This window comes from Lepidochelys kempii, chromosome 10 (assembly GCF_965140285.1).
Source record: "Lepidochelys kempii isolate rLepKem1 chromosome 10, rLepKem1.hap1, whole genome shotgun sequence".
In the NCBI taxonomy this organism is placed as follows: Eukaryota; Metazoa; Chordata; order Testudines; family Cheloniidae; genus Lepidochelys; species Lepidochelys kempii.
In genome coordinates, this window is record NC_136389.1 from 42,060,963 (window position 1) to 42,074,975 (window position 14,013).

Genomic DNA, 14,013 nt, shown 5'->3' on the forward strand with positions numbered 1-14,013 from the left:
TTTATTTAGAGCATTGTGCTATTGCATACCATAGATTACCACATTCTCTGTCAGAGATTACCTTGACATAAGGCCAGTTTTGGTAGTTCTTGATTCTCTTGAATTTCTCTATAAACATCTCTTTGTGAACTGTGCTATGCAAAGCTCTTCATGTCTTTAAACAGCATGAAATAGAGTAGATGACATCAAAACACTAATAATTTAAACTAATTCTTATTGATTTAATGCCTTATCTTTTGTAAGTTAAAGGGCATAAATCATATTTTACTGTGTTATAATAGGGTAAATGCATCAATGCACTGAACATTTGAAAACTATTAAACTCTATAACTGGAATAAAAAATATCACTGAGTGCATATTTATATGTGTGATTATATTTTTTACTGTGACAATAAAATGCTCCAATTTTAGTGTATAATAGGGAATTAAGCATAGAACTAAGCCAAAATCTCCTGTGTTCTAATCTCAGCGCTGGCACTGTCTTGACATATTGTTTTGGACAAGTCATTTAACTTTTCTGTATTGTCTTGTCCATTTGTAAAGTGGGGATAAAAAGGTCTGCTTGCCTAGCACTACTGGGGATTAATGAATGTTTAAAAGCACTTTGAAAAATGCAAGTGTTGGTTGTTATTTGTTAATTATATAGAGTTAGGTAAAAAACTGCTGAAGGAGAAACACTAGCAAGCTACTGCACTACCAAAATCTGGGCTACAAATACCAGTTCAAATTACTGCATTACCTTTTTTTTTCTCACTCTCCTTCCTCCCCCCCACCCATATAGCATAATACATCTTACATGTTATAGGGGAAATAATAATGTAGGCATATTTGATCTGCTCTGAAAATCATACAGAGTCCTGGACTGTTCAGACAAATTTGGGTGCAGGATAATTTAATATATAATGAAGATAATTCAACTGAAAGGCTAAATACATCTAAAATATCTTGCTAACCCTTCCTCCTCCCCAAACTTGATGAGTGAATTCCATAGGAATTTTATCAAGGCTGGAGCACTGTTTGTAGTGAATCAGATGTGACAGAGTAGCTCTAATCCACTGAGACATAGGCCAATGCCAGGAGTGAATGCCTTGTCTGGTTCCCCTCCCTACCTGTGTCTCTGACCCTATTAACACTTAAACATATATGCAAGTCTCCTACTTGGAGCAGACCTGTTGATGTCAATGATAGTAAAGTTAAACATGTGCAGGATCAGGGCCTGTCTTAGTAACTTAGACCTAGATCCTCAAAGATATTTAGGCTCCTAACTTCCTTTGGTCAATAAAATCATGAATGATGTGGAGAAAGTGAATAGGCGAGTGTTATTTACCCCTTCACATAACACAAGAGCTAGATGTCACTCAATAAAATTAATAGGCAGCAGGTTTAAAACAAACAAAAGGAAGTACTTCTTTACACAGTGCACAGTCAACCTATGGAACTCGTTGCCAGGGGATGTTGTGAAGGCCAAAAGTATAACAGGGTTCTAAAAAGAATTAACTAAATTCATGGAGGCTAGGTTCATCAGTGTCCATCAATGGCTATTAGTCAGGGACACAATCCTATGTTCTCGGTATCCCTAAATGTCTGACTGCCAGAATCTAGGACAAATGAGAGCGTGCTGGATCACTTGAAATTGCGCTATTCTGTTCATTCCCTGTGAAGCATCTGGCACTGGCTGTTGTCAGAGACAGAACACTGGGCTTAGATGGACCATTGGTCTGACCCAATATGGCTATTCTTCTTGATTTCAGTGGATGTTAGGAGCCTAAATATCTTGTAAGGATCTGGACCTTAGCCTCTATTGCAGGTCTGGCACAGCACCATTGCTCACATTCCATCCGCTTGCATACATTTTAACCTGCAGTGGAGATGGAGTTTGGTGTAGTCCAGGTTCTATGGAGAATTGGAACATGCACAACTGATGGGAAGCAGCCAGCACTGATGAGTATGGCCAGGGTGTTAGTCTGGTAAACTGTTATAGGAAGCAGACTTTGCAGTATGCTGTCACGTGATGCACACCTTATTATCGGTACTCTTCAGTGGTTATTTATGGATGGCAGAGTATACATCTTATTTGCATAGCTTAGTACGGAGTTAATTAAAGTAATTTATCTCATTCTTTTAACAGGTCCCCTAATCATTTTCCATTATGTAGCATTCAGCTTTTCTGGGTTTTTTAGTCATTTAACACAAGCATTCTCTTTGTGGGTGTTTATTTCAGAGAGCATGCATAGCACATTTGAATAGATCACTATGAGTAAATGAACTTATTTAGCAGGTGAATTCCTACATTGGGTATTTGCCTAACTGTCCTTTAATACATTTAGTAGCAGTGACTCACCACATCTCTTCTATTATCTCTGTGAATAATGCAAAGTTATGACCATCCAACAGAAATACACCAACTCCTGGTTGGAAAAAATAATACTCAAAATAGAGGAAAGTGTCTGTCTATCGCTCCTTCCTTGTGTCTCTCGCTCCTCATTCTACCCAGTGAGTAGCTGCTTTCTGAAATGAACCTTTCCTCCAACCCCCCCAAACCCTACCATCCCCACTCCAGTCATGCTGACATCTGCTAATGCACTTTACAAACAATGATTTTTATTTCTAGCCTGACTAGCAGTCCAGGGAATTAAACTGTGGCCTGTTTCCTGTCAAGAAAGTTGCTGGTGAGTGTAGTAATATATCATTCAACTTGCATCCTCCAGGAGAGGGGAGCTGCTCCTTTGTCGGGGGGGGGGGGAATGCTTAAAGGCAGAAATTTAGGAAACATTCCCATGTAAAGAGTGACCATATAAAGAGGGGAATTCTTTTTTCTGAATCAGCTCTTAACCAGCACCCAAGATTGGTCTTGTTGGAGATGGTGGGATGTAGTCATTAAATATACCATTGCACTCTTTGTAAAAGTAGGAAGGTTAGCCATGGTATCTCATTTAAATTCCACTCCTGGTGATATTCCGGCTTTGCTTTTGCTTCATTTCTGTGCATTGGCAGAAAGCTACTTGGTTCAACCCAGAGCTGACTGCATTGCAATGAAGGCTGAAAATGGACCAAATGCTTTGTTAATTTAGAGTTAATGTTAGAATCATAGAAATGTAGGACTGGAAGGGTCCTCAAGAGGTCATCCAGTCCATCCCCTGCATGATGAAGCGGGGTCATCCCTGACAGGTGTTTGTCCAAACCCTTCTTAAAAACCTCCAGTGATGGGGATTCCACAACTGCCCTTGGAAGCCTATTCCAGAGCTAAACTACCCTTATAGTTAGAAAGTTTTTCCTAATATCTAACCTAAATCTCCCTCGCTGCAGATTAAGCTCATTACGTTTTTGTCCTACCATCAGCGCACATGGAGAACATTTGATCCCTGTTTTCTTTAACATATTAGAAGACTGTTATCAGGTCCACACTCCATCTTCTTTTCTCAACACTAAACATGCCCAGTGTTTTTAATCTTCCCTCATAGGTCAGGTTTTCTAAACCTTTTAGTTTTTGTTGCTGTCCTCTGACTCTCTCCACATTTTTTTTTTAAAGTCTGGCATCCAGAATTGTACCCAGTACTCCAGCAGCAGTCTCATCAGTACTGAGCAGAGCAGAGCAGGACAATTACCTCCCATGTCTTACATACGACAGTCCTGTTAATACATCCCAGAATGATATTTGCCTTGTTTGCAACAGCTTCAGATTGGCTCATATTCAATTTGTGATCCAGAAAAAGCCTCAGATCCTTTTCAGCAGCACTACTACCTAGCCAGTTATTCCCCATTTTGTATTTGTGCCTTTGATTTTTCATTTCTAAGTGCAAACTACTTTGCACTTGTCTTTATTGAATTTCATCTTGTTGATTTTAGACCAATTCTCCAATTTGTCATGGTCGTTTTGAATTCTAATCCTGTTCTCCTAAGTGCTTGCAACCCTCCCAGCTTGGTGCCACCTGCATATTTTATAAGAATACTCTCTGCTGCATTATCTAAGGAAAGGTCCCCAAAGGGATTTAGACATTGCAACACCAAGCTTTGTGGTGCCTAACTTTTAGAGGCCTAGAAAATCACAGGTTCAACACTGAGATCTGCAACGCTGGGTTAGGTACCTAGACTCCCTATCCATTGCATAGGGAGAGATCAGCGCCTTGGAATGCAATCCACAAAAGCCAACACATTAGCCCCCACCTAAGCTAGCCAATGGGAGATGATGACAAGAACAAAGGGTGTGTAAGCCACACACCTTTCATGGAGATAGGCACCTAAGTCCAGGCTGCAGGGAGGCGTCTTTCTCCCCCTCTGCCAGGTGAGGCGGGGGCTGTACCTGGGTCTCCCACATCCCAGGTAAGTACTCTAACCACTGAGCTAAGAGATGTTAGGTGGGCACCACCTCCTTCTCTGGCCAGACTCTGAATTGGACCCAGTCTGCTAGGTAGTCTCTGAGCATGTCTGCTGGAGTGGGCCCTGCACACAACTTAGGTGGCTGAACGCCTTTCTTCCCCTGGCTTGTGAATCGCTCTGGGGCTCAGGCAGAAGAGAGGAGTCCAGACACAGGAGAGAGGCAGCTGTTCACATGCCCAGAAACAGGAGCGTGGGGACCCAGGGAACTTTTACTCTGAAAAGCTCAGTTGCGGAGAGAGTTTAGGCAGCTACAGAGTTTACAGGAGTTTTCTAAATCACAGTGGAGCCAAAACTGGGACGTAGGCACATAACACCTGACTTAGATGCCTGCGTCTGGAGTTTAGGTGGAATAGTGACTTCATGGATTCCACCATGGCTCATTAATGAGAACGTTGAATAGTGCGAGACCCAGGACAGACCCCTGAGGGTATGTCTACACTGCAACCAGACACCCTCAGTTCCTGTGCCAGCAGATTCGGGCTCAGACTAAGGTGCTGTTTAATTGTTGTGTAGACATTTGAGCTCAGGCTGCAGCCTGTGCTCTGGGACTCTCCCACCTCGCAGGGTCCTAGCACCCAGGCTCCAACCAAGCCCAAATGTCTATACAGTAGTTAAATAGCTCGTTAGCCCAAGCCCCATGTGCCGGAGTCAGCTGGCACAGGCCAGCTGCAGGTTTTTAATTGCAGCAAAGACATACCCTGAGAGACCCCACAAGATGCATCCTCCCAGTCTGACAGTGAACCATTGATGATTACTGTCTGAGTGTGGTTTTTCAACCAGTTGTGCACCTACCTCATAGTAATTTTATCTAGACCACATTTTCCTAGTTTGCTTATGTTATGTGGGACTGTGTCAAAAGCCTGACTAAAATCAAGATATAGCATGTCTACTACCCCCCGCCTCCAACCCCCCCCACCCTCCCCGGCGTCCACAAGGCCAATAACCCTGTCAAAGAAGGAAATTAGGTTGGTTTGGCATGATTTGTTCTCGACAAAACCATGCTGGTTATTACTCAGCACCCTATTATCCTCTGGGTGCTTACAAACTGATTGTTTGATAATTTGTTCCAGGACCTTTCCAGGAACTGAAGTTAGGCTGACTAGTCTGTAATTCCTCAAGTCCTCCTTTTCTCCCTTCTTTAAAAAACAGCACTATGTTTGCCCTTCTGCAATCCTCCTGGACCTCACCTGTGCTCTGAGTTCTCAAAGATAATCTGAGATTGCTTCAGTGGTTCCTTACATACCCTCAGGTGAATTTCATCAGGCCCTGCCAACTTGAATACATCTAACTTATCATAATATTCTTTAACTTGTTCTTTCCCTATTCTGGCTTGCATTCCTTCCTGTTTGTTGTTGCTTAAGTATATTTTTCTTATGAAACTGTGGACACTTAAAAAATCCAGGAGAACGTAAGTTAAGGTAGCATTCGTGCCCAACACAATACCAGTCTCCAAACATTAGACTGATACCGTCCATGATATTGATCCAGACCAACACACTGATACCCCTCTGACACACAATCATTTTCTGTTCCATAATAATATCCCCTCTTAATGCACACAGCCAAAAACTGAAAATCCCACTGCAGCGTGCACTCTGAACTTTGTCCTTCCAACACTACAATATTTAATTTAATGTCAGTTATTGTAAAAAAACAGTCCTAGCACGTCCACACAGCATGTACTTGGTATTGAACAGAAAGCTGATTTGACTCGCTGGTCAAAAATCACAAACGAACATCTGCTAGGTATTTACACTGTGACTTTTAAAAAATCAGATCAGCTATGCAATACTCACTGCCATTCAGAAATTCACACAAATATGATTGAAATGCACATGCTCATCCTCTTTCATAGGCATATCCATAGAACGTTGTAACTAAATTACAGATTAGCAGGTCAGAGTTAAGGGTGTGGGCTGCAGTGTGATTTTTTTCAGTTGTAAGGTGTGTGATAGTATTGTATTAAAAGCAAGTATGTTAGAACTGGCTGGTCAGACAGTGTGACTGAGCAGCTCAAAACAAGAGGAAAACCAGCACTAAGTCAGCTAAAATAAATCACATGCATTCCTACTGTTAATTTTCTATGTAAGCTTTTGGAAATGGGAGGGGAGCTGTGGTCAGCAAGACAGGAAATGGGAAGGGAAACATCCTTAAGCCAATCTCTCTGTAAGTTGTAGTCCCCACTATGGAAAAAGTTTGAGATCTAGTAGTCACAGCACAGAACTGCGAGTCGAGTTCTGTTCTCTGCAGTGCCACAGACTTGCTGTGTGACCATTAGACTATTCCTTAACTTCCCCATGTCTCCGGTTCCTCATCTGTAAAACGGAGGTGATAATCCTTACCTACCTTTCAGGGGAGTTATGAGGCTAAATTTGTTACTGTTTGGGAAGTGCTTTGGGATCCTTGGGAGGTGCTGGAGAAATGCAGTGCATTTCTATTAACAATTATTAACAATTGCTTAACAATTTTATTTTATTTTATTAACAATTTATTAACAATTATTAACAATTGCTACGAGCCCTTCCAAACATCACATGCATTTTTATTAATTTCCGTCAATAATTTAGAAAGGGCAAAAAAAGGCTTCTTACTGCAAGTATAAAATGACATTATGATGTTTGACCCCTAGGATGTTGGGATCACTGAGCAACCATTGACACTAAATTAATGATCCTTCACTAAGTGTGTTGCATTTGACCTAGATATAGGTGAGCTGTGGCTTCCTCATTGTTGCATTTATAACTTCTAGGAATTCTGGTTAGCAAGTTCCACTAGGCACCTCTTTTTGCAGTGTGGGAATGGTGTCTAGGCCAAAATCCTGGTACTTTTCAACCTCAGTTATCTTCTTCGTAGAGGCCAAAAGTTGTATTTGCTCGCCATTTGGGGCACTCATTAGTGAGTAGTCAGTACACTGGATATAGATGCTCATTGTCTCTGTTCCATATGTGATGCCTTCTAAATGCCAGGAACAAAAGGAATCGATGGCATTTGTCTTGACTCACTTCTCCAAACCTGGGCTAAAACTCTGCTTTAAGTACCACATGGAAATGAAGGTTATGACTTAATCTCCGCTTGTCTGCCTCACAAAACAACTGTGTGTGTGTATGTGCACACGCGCACAAAACTCGAAACTCAGCATTATAATGTCAGCGGCACTGCCGTTGATCAGGTCAAGGCTGACATGTGTTGACAGAGCTAGGAGGGGGTCCTAGGACTGGAGCAGCAGAGACTGCAGTATTCAGGACCACAGGGAGCTGGCAGAGCTGTGTATCTGGATTAAACTACAGTGGACTGGAATACGAGGGAGTGCTACAAATCAGGATTGAAGTATATTGCTCAACCTGTGTGTGGGAAATTTCCTGCTACTCACACTGACTAGTTAGCCAATGCCATCAGTTTCTCACTCTCTGCTGAACCCTAAAATCACCTGCTGATGTTGAGAAAGGCAGGCAGAGAAATCAAAAGATCTCTGCAGAAAGCGACTGTCACCTTTATGTGTATGCAGGTCTGGCTGCTGCTTTAGCTTTCATCTGCTTCCTTTGAAACTTGGGGAGGAATAATGCTCTTCTTCTGTGTGTGCATCTCCCTCTGTATTCCAACGGTTAGATTAAAGATGGCTGAAAGGATTTTTCTCTTGGGAACACATATATCAATTTCTTCCAGACTTGCATGCTGTTGTGTGATTATCTAAATTACTTGAAAAGGAAAGCTGCGTCATCATATCAGGCCCTTAATAAGCAAGTTTGCAGCTTGGATTTGTTCAGTACTAGCACGTATTGCGATATGGAATGACGGTGCTCTGAGGCATACAGACTCATCTCGTTGCTTCTAACATCAGCTACTGTGCTTGCATGCTAGATAGGCAGTTGCACTGGGTATGTGGCAGGGCAATGACCATGCATCGAAGAGCAAGATAAAATTATCTGATGGGATTTTCAGAGGCACTCACTGTTGGCCTAACTTTGCGTCCACTTAAGTTCATTACGATGGGCTTCAATGGGACCAGATTTAGGTCAATGCTGAATACTTCTGAAAATCCCCACTCTGTGTGTTGTGTGTGTCTCTGTCTGTCTGTCTGTCTGTTTGTCTGTGTGTATATATATCTTACGTTTGGGGAGTGCAATTTTCATTGATCTATACAGAGAAGTCTTTTGTTAACAAAATAAAGATGAGGGGTCAGATCCCCAGCTTGCACAAATTGATACAGCTCCATTGAACTTGCTAGAGCTATGCTGTTTTATACCAGCTGAGAATCTAGCCAAAGATACAGGCGGAAGGAGTAAAATTCTTACCTACATCTTCATTCTGAACATCCCAAAGTTGGGTGTGGTTGATGCAAACCCATCTTGGCTACGTAGCCAATTTGCCAAGAAACATGTGCTATGTCTGTTTCACAGATCAAATTCTGTGCTTGGTTACATCAATGAAAATCCAGAGCAGCTCCACTGAAGAGTGCCCCTGGTGTAAATAGGAGTGGAATTTATCTCTTGTATTGTAAGCCTTTTGGGACAGTGACCTTGTCTTCCTCTTTGTACTCTCCATGGCAAAGAATATATTGGTTGCTCAGGAAATGAAGAATAAATAAAATATCTTGTGACTGTGTGAGTAAGCAAACAAAGCCGATAGATGAGTTTGTCCTGTGCACTTCATTCATTTACTTTGACAAGCACATTTTAATTTTAATTGTTTATGCTACTTCTACATGATATACTACAGGGCATTTACTGCTATTTTAAGAAGTAATGCAATCTTGGTGATAATGAGGCCACGTTACATTGATGTCTCCATGAGTTAAGTCTCTGAGGTTTGGAGTGAGGCCACTAGGTTACTGTGAGACTCCTCAGCAAAGTCTGAGAACTAGTGAGGTTTTCTGTCTGTCTTACTCTGGATTAGCTTCTGCAGCAGCATCATGTGATCACTTATCTATTCTACTAATACTTGGTAAAACCAGCAAGTGGTTTATAACATCAGGGATTATGCTCAGACACACAGTGCTTTCCAAAAATAAAATGAATGCTGTTCTGAGAGCCCTTCAGATAATATTGATTGACCAATAAAGAAAAGACCAGAGTATCAGAGACTGGTTTGAGGGCACAGAAGTGAAATGTTTCCCTTGGTTACTTTGACAATGAAATACATATCTTCAGGCACGCGACTATGAGCTGTATTGATCATTTCTGCACTGCATGGGCATCCAGGGAGCACTGTCTAAACTCCCCAAATCCAGTTTCTGCACACGCTAGGCACAGTGAGAAATCTAAGCTGAATTCTCAGGCTCCATGTAATGCAGAGTCTTCTTTCTGATCGTGATCAGCACCATCTGCTTCAGAGGCAGGTTCAAGAAACCCGAAGTGGGCAGTTCTGAGAGAGCCTGCTCAAAGCACTATATTTCTTCTGACTCCCAAAGATCAAAGGTTGGCTTATGCCGGAAGTGGGAGGGTTTGTATCCCTTCCATTAGCTTTTTTTTGGTAGTGTTTGTTTATTGTTAGAATGGTGGTTGTTTTTGTAAGCCATATAAATGTCTTGGTCTCTTGGGTTATTGCAAAGCCCTGATCAGGATTTTGGAGTGGACACCCCCATTGCACCCTACACCCCCATCAGGACCCACCATGCCAGCAACCTATTATCCCTCTTTACGTTAAATGCCTAAATACAGTAGTCATCTGGTGTGCCCTAGACATACCTCTGACAGGCAGGCAGGGCTTGGGGAAGCTAATAAGAGTACAGTTTTATAAAGCAGATGACTTGGTCTCTCTCGCCCTGGGGCACCTCCTTTGGCTGATCTCCTGTCTCTGTCTCGCTTTCTAGGTTCTACTGGGATCTAACCATGCTGCTCCTGATGGTGGGAAACCTGATCATTATCCCTGTGGGCATCACTTTCTTCAAGGACGAGAACACCACCCCATGGATCGTTTTCAATGTGGTCTCAGACACCTTCTTCCTCATCGACCTGGTCCTCAACTTCCGGACTGGCATCGTGGTAGAGGATAACACCGAGATCATCCTTGACCCCCAACGAATTAAGATGAAGTACCTGAAGAGCTGGTTCGTGGTGGATTTTATCTCCTCCATCCCTGTGGACTATATCTTCCTGATTGTGGAGACCCGTATCGACTCGGAGGTTTACAAGACTGCCCGGGCTCTGCGTATCGTACGCTTCACCAAAATCCTCAGCCTTTTGCGCCTGCTAAGGCTCTCCAGGCTCATCCGCTACATCCACCAATGGGAGGAGGTGAGCAGAGGCTGTGTTTCATGTTCACTTGGGTCCTGAGGCCCCTTTCCCCTCACACCAGGAGTGCGGTTCCTCCCACTTCACACCACTGTAAGTGGGAGAAGACTTGGGTTCTAGATGTGGCTCTTGGCAAGTTGTCAGGAGGACCCTCAACCTGGCAAAATTTAGGCACTGTTGCTTTAGACTGTACTGTCTCTTTAAGGGTCATGATGTAACGTTGGATGATGTTGCACTGTTTAAAATGAGAGTAAATTCAGGTCATCCCACGCATGTCATATGAGATTGTAGAGTACCCGCAAGGAGAAATGGATAGCCAGTCTGCCTGCTGTTGCTTTTCCAGAGCCAGAAAGCACTACCAGGTAAATCACCTAGGGCAGGGGTTCTCACAACAAACTCACAGCTCTGAGTGTGGCCACGAAATCGTGCAGGGGGCCGATCTGACAATCTTTCCTAAAATATTTAATTAACTCTAGGAAAAACAAATAAATATGCACAGATATATATCCAAGTTCCGACCCACCTCTGTCCCTATCTCCAGTGGCCTTTCAGCAAGAACCCGCCCTGGGGAAGGTGGGTTGGGAACTCATCGGCTGCCTGCAGAGTCCCAGGCTCTCCATGCCCTGGCTGGGTGGGAGTGGGGGAGCTGATCAGAGGAGCACCCCAACAACTGAACATTGTAGCTGCTTTCACAGACAACAGTTGCCACAGGCCCAACGCACACTGGCCCCTCGTGTCTCCAGAGGCGCTGCCCAGAATGCAGGGCACTGATCCCTGCTGGTGGAACATGCTGTTGGTAACAGCTATTCAGGAGCAACAGCTGGGTGCTGCAGGCAGGGACCACTGCTTTCTGGGAGGGGAGATGGAGGGTAAGGGGTGGACTGTGACTTAAGCTGTTCGGGAGGTGGTGGAACCTTTACATTGTCTCCCCCCCCACACACACACTATAAATGTATACATTGGGGAGGGGCAATGCCCCCCAATTTCCATCCATACTTTAGAGGCTGTCGTGGCCACAAAAAATCTGCAGGTGTCTGCGTTTGAGAAACGCTGACTTAGGGTATCAGCCTCTCTGCAGGTGCCTGCACAGACATGGACGTGGCCACAGATACATTTTTTCATGAACCTGCAGCACTTGTTTATCCAAGTGACTTAGTTCATTACATGCTTATCTCTTGAGTAAAGAGCTTGGTGATGTATTTATAACCTGCCAGCTTTTCTAAATTCTCAAGCGCCATGTTCAGGGGAAAAAGAAGCCAGACAATCTGTCGGCAAACAGGCATTGCTTGGTGATAAGGAGAAACCTAACAATCCGGCCCCCCGCACCTCCCTGGCCCTGCAAGGAAATTCCAACTTATGGGTGCTGGTACTCTGGTTCCCAGGTTGGTTTGATTGGAGCCCCCTGCCTTGGCTATGGCCTAAGAAATGATCACCTCCCAGTCCCTTGCTCCCTCCACAGGAGCAGGGAAGGAGCACCTGATACTTATACCCATGTCTCAGGAGCATTTCTGCAGTGGAGGAAAGGCTGGTCAAGTGTCATGTATTTTTCTCTTCTCTGTACCCCAGCTAGTCCTGGGTTCCCCAGTTTTGGGAGCACTGATTTTATGCAATTGTGCCATTTTCTGTTATGCTTCCCACAGTGGCATGGCTAAGGAGGGAGTGTCCGCAGTCACTGTGAAATCCCTGGGGTTCATCTGTGTGTCCTTATTAATAATAATTGGTATTAGAGTAGTGCTAAGGGTCCCCAATCAAGATCAGAGCCCCATTATGCTTGGCATTGTGTGGGGAGACAGTGAGGGGCAGTCACCCCAAATAGCTTGTAAATAGAGAAGACAGATGAAAGTGGGGAAGAAAAGTAGAGGCATGGGCGGAGGGAGTGGCTTTCCCCAGACACCGCAGGTCAGAAGCAGAGCTGGGAACAGAATCCAGGCCTCCTCGTTCCAATCAGAGAGCAGAAACAATACCATATGAATTAAGTGTCCAAACACACAATATGAATTGTGAGTAGATGAAGCAAACGAATCCATAGCCTGAAAATTGTCCGTCCAAAACCGTCCATTAATACTGATGAATAAATATGACTGATAAGATCAGTATCCATTCACAAATGACTCAGAATAGGATTAATTCAGGCACAAATATTTGTGATGAGTAGAATCATAGGACTGGAAGGGACCTTAAGAGGTCATCTAGTCCAATCCCCTGCACTCATGGCAGGACTAAGTATTCTCTAGACCATCCCTGAGAAGGTGTTTGTCTAACCTGTTCTTAAAAATCATAAAATCATAGACTTTAAGGTCAGAAGGGACCATTATGATCGTCTAGTCTGACCTCCTGCACAATGCAGACCACAGAATCTCACCCACCCACTCCTGTAACAAACTTCTAACCTCTGTCTGAGCTATCGAAGTCCTCAAATCATGGTTTAAAGACTTCAAGGTGCAGAGAATCCTCCAGCAAGTGACCCATGCCCCACACTGCAGAGGAAGGCGAAAACCACCCAGGGCCTCTGCCAATCTGCCCTGGAGGAAAATTCCTTCCCGACCCCAAATATGCCGATCAGCTAAACCCTGAGCATGTGGGCAAGACTCACCAGCCAGACACCCAGGAAAGAATTCTCTGTAGTAACTCAGATCCCACCCCATCTAACATCCCATCACAGGCCATTGGGCATATCTACCACTAATAGTTGATCAATTAATTGCCAAAATTAGGCTATCCCAACATATTGTCCCTTCCATAAACTTATCAAGCTTAGTCTTGAAGCCAGATATGTCTTTTGCCCCCACTGCTTCCCTTGGAAGGCTATTCCACAACTTCACTCTGATGGTTAGAAACCTTCATTTAATTTCAAGTCTAAACTTCCTAACAGCCAGTTTATATCCATTTGTTCTTGTGTCCACATTGGTACTGAGCTTAAATAATTCTCCCCCCTCCATGGTATTTATCCCTCTGTTATATTTATAGAGAGCAATCATACCTCCTCTAAGACTTCTTTTGGTTAGGCTAAACAAGTCAAGCTCTTTGAGTCTTCTTTCATAAGACAGGTTTTCCATTCATCAGATCATCCTAGTAACCCTTCTATGTACCTGTTCCAGTTTGAATTCATCTTTCTTAAACATGGGACACCAGAACTGCACACAATATTCCAGATGAGGTCTCACCAGTGCCTTGTATAATGGTACTAACAGCTCCTTATCACTACTGGAAATACCTCGCCTAATGCATCCCAAGACCGCATTAGCTTTTTTCACGGCCATATCATGAAAAAAGCGGCTCATAGTCATCCTGTGATCAACCAATGATGGAGATTCCACAACCTCCCTAGGAAATTTATTCCAGTGCTTAACCACTCTGACAGTTAGGAAGTTTTTCTTGATGTCCAACCTAAACCTTCCTTGCTGC

General features: G+C 43.5%; 1 protein-coding gene across 1 annotated transcript in view; it reads left to right on the forward strand.

Annotated features, from left to right (window-relative positions):
- HCN4 (hyperpolarization activated cyclic nucleotide gated potassium channel 4) overlaps window positions 1–14,013 on the forward strand; it is a 169,143-nt gene that overhangs the window by 34,315 nt on the left and 120,815 nt on the right. Inside the window, exon 2 of the mRNA XM_073361426.2 lies at window positions 10,188–10,611. Coding sequence (XP_073217527.2) covers window positions 10,188–10,611 — 424 coding nt within the window. The remainder of the gene's footprint in view (window positions 1–10,187; window positions 10,612–14,013) is intronic.